This window comes from Empidonax traillii, unplaced genomic scaffold (genome assembly GCF_003031625.1).
Source record: "Empidonax traillii isolate 1590-97213 ecotype Southwest subspecies unplaced genomic scaffold, ASM303162v1 scaffold5521:size12212, whole genome shotgun sequence".
Lineage (NCBI taxonomy): Eukaryota > Metazoa > Chordata > Aves > Passeriformes > Tyrannidae > Empidonax > Empidonax traillii.
Genome location: NW_020960714.1, coordinates 4232 through 6135, shown reverse-complemented (window position 1 = coordinate 6135; position 1904 = coordinate 4232). Strand labels below are relative to the sequence as shown.

Here is a 1904-nt window from a genome sequence, read left to right as displayed (position 1 = left end):
ACCCCACCCTTTCTGACCAAGCCATGCCCCTTTCTGATTTAACCCCACCCTTTCTGACCAAACCACGCCCCTTTCTGATTTAACCCCACCCTTTCTGACCAAACCCCGCCCCTTCCTGACCAAACCCCGCCCCCTCGCAGGCCCGAGGTGGGCGTGGCCTCGCCGCAGGTGCTGCAGGAGCAGGTGTCCACCTGCCGGGAGCTGCTGGAGCTGGAGCCCCGCAGCCGCGGTGAGGCCACGCCCACTTCCCCCTTAAGCCCCGCCCCCTCCTCACCCGGAGTGGGGGGCGTGGCCTGACCACACCCCCTTGTGGGCGTGGCCAGGCTGCCTCCTCACCCTGACCCTGCTGCTGTCGGCGCTCGACCCGCTGGGCCACGCCCAGGAAGTGCGGCGGCACCTGCGGAGCCTCCAGGTGAGGGGGCGGGGCTTACTGGTTTGGACTGGTTTATACTGGTTTGTACTGGGAGAGGGTTTGGGACCCGATAGAATTGACTTTGGGGCTTACTGGTTTATACTGGGAGGGGTTTGGGACCCACTGGGAGCGGTTTGGGGTGAGTTTGGGGCTTACTGGTTTGGACTGGTTTGGTCTGGTTTGGACTGGGCGGGGTTTGGGACCCGATAGGATTGACTTTGGGGCTTACTGGTTTATACTGGGAGGAGTTTGGGACACACTGGGGGCGGTTTGGGGTGAGTTTGGGGCTTACTGGTTTGGACTGGTTTGGACTGGGAGAGGGTTTGGGTCCCAATGGAATTGACTTTGGGGCTTACTGGTTTATACTGGGAGGGGTCTGGGACACACTGGGAGCGGTTTTGGGGCTTACTGGTTTATACTGGTTTGGACTGGTTTGTACTGGGAGAGGGTTTGGGACCCGATAGAATTGACTTTGGGGCTTACTGGTTTATACTGGGAGGGGGTTGGGACCCACTGGGAGCGGTTTGGGGTGAGTTTGGGGCTTACTGGTTTGGACTGGTTTGGACTGGTTTGTACTGGGAGAGAGTTTGGGACCCACCGGGTGTGGTTTTGGGGCTTACTGGTTTATACTGGTTTGTACTGGTTTATATTGGGAAAGGGTGCAGGACCCACTGGGGTTGATCTGGAGCTTACTGGTTTATTCTGGTTTGTACTGGGAGGGGTTTTGATGCTTACAGGTTTATACTGGTTTATACTGGTCTATACTGGTCTATACTGGTCTATACTGGTCTATACTGGTCTAGACTAGTTTGTACTGGTTTGTACTGGTCTATACTGGTTTGTACTGGTTTGTACTGGTCTATACTCGTCTATACTGATTTAAACTGGTTTATACTGGTCTATACTGGTTTATACTGGTCTATACTGGTTTATACTGGATTGTACTGTTTTGTACTGGTCCGTACTGGTCCATACTGATCTATACTGGTCTGCACTGGTTTATACTGGTCTATACTGGTCCATGCTGGTCTATACTGGTCTATACTGGTTTGTACTAGTCTATACTGGTCTCTACTGGTCTGTACTGGTTTGTACTTGTCTATACTGCTCTATACTGGTTTGTACTGGTCCATATTGGTTTATACTCATCTATACTGGTCTATACTGGTTTGTACTGGTTTGCCCTGGTCTATACTGGTTTCTACTGGTCCGTACTGGTCTATACTGGTCTCTAACAAGCCCCGCCCCTTCCAGGAGGCCGACCCGCTCCGATTGGGCTTCGTGGCCGACGTGGCCTCGCGATTGGAGGCGGCGCTGGGGGTGCTGGGATTGGGGGCGGGGCCTGGACCGCTTTGGCTCCGCCTACCAAATAAGGTAAAAGGGGAGGGGCTAAAGAGGGAGGGGCGGGGCTTGCTGGAGGAGGCGGGGCTTATGGGAAGGGGAGGGGTTTGAGGGCAGGGGAGGGGTTAAAGGGAGGGGGAGGGGCTAAAGG

General features: G+C 54.9%; 1 protein-coding gene across 1 annotated transcript in view; it reads left to right on the top strand.

Moving 5' to 3' along the window:
• LOC114073155 (geranylgeranyl transferase type-2 subunit alpha-like) overlaps positions 1–1786 on the top strand; it is a gene marked incomplete at its 3' end in the record, with an annotated part of 7269 nt that extends 5483 nt beyond the window's left edge. The window contains exons 7-9 of the mRNA XM_027910942.1: positions 141–229; positions 324–412; positions 1667–1786. Coding sequence (XP_027766743.1) covers positions 141–229; positions 324–412; positions 1667–1786 — 298 coding nt within the window. The remainder of the gene's footprint in view (positions 1–140; positions 230–323; positions 413–1666) is intronic.
• Positions 1787–1904: the final 118 nt, after the last annotated feature.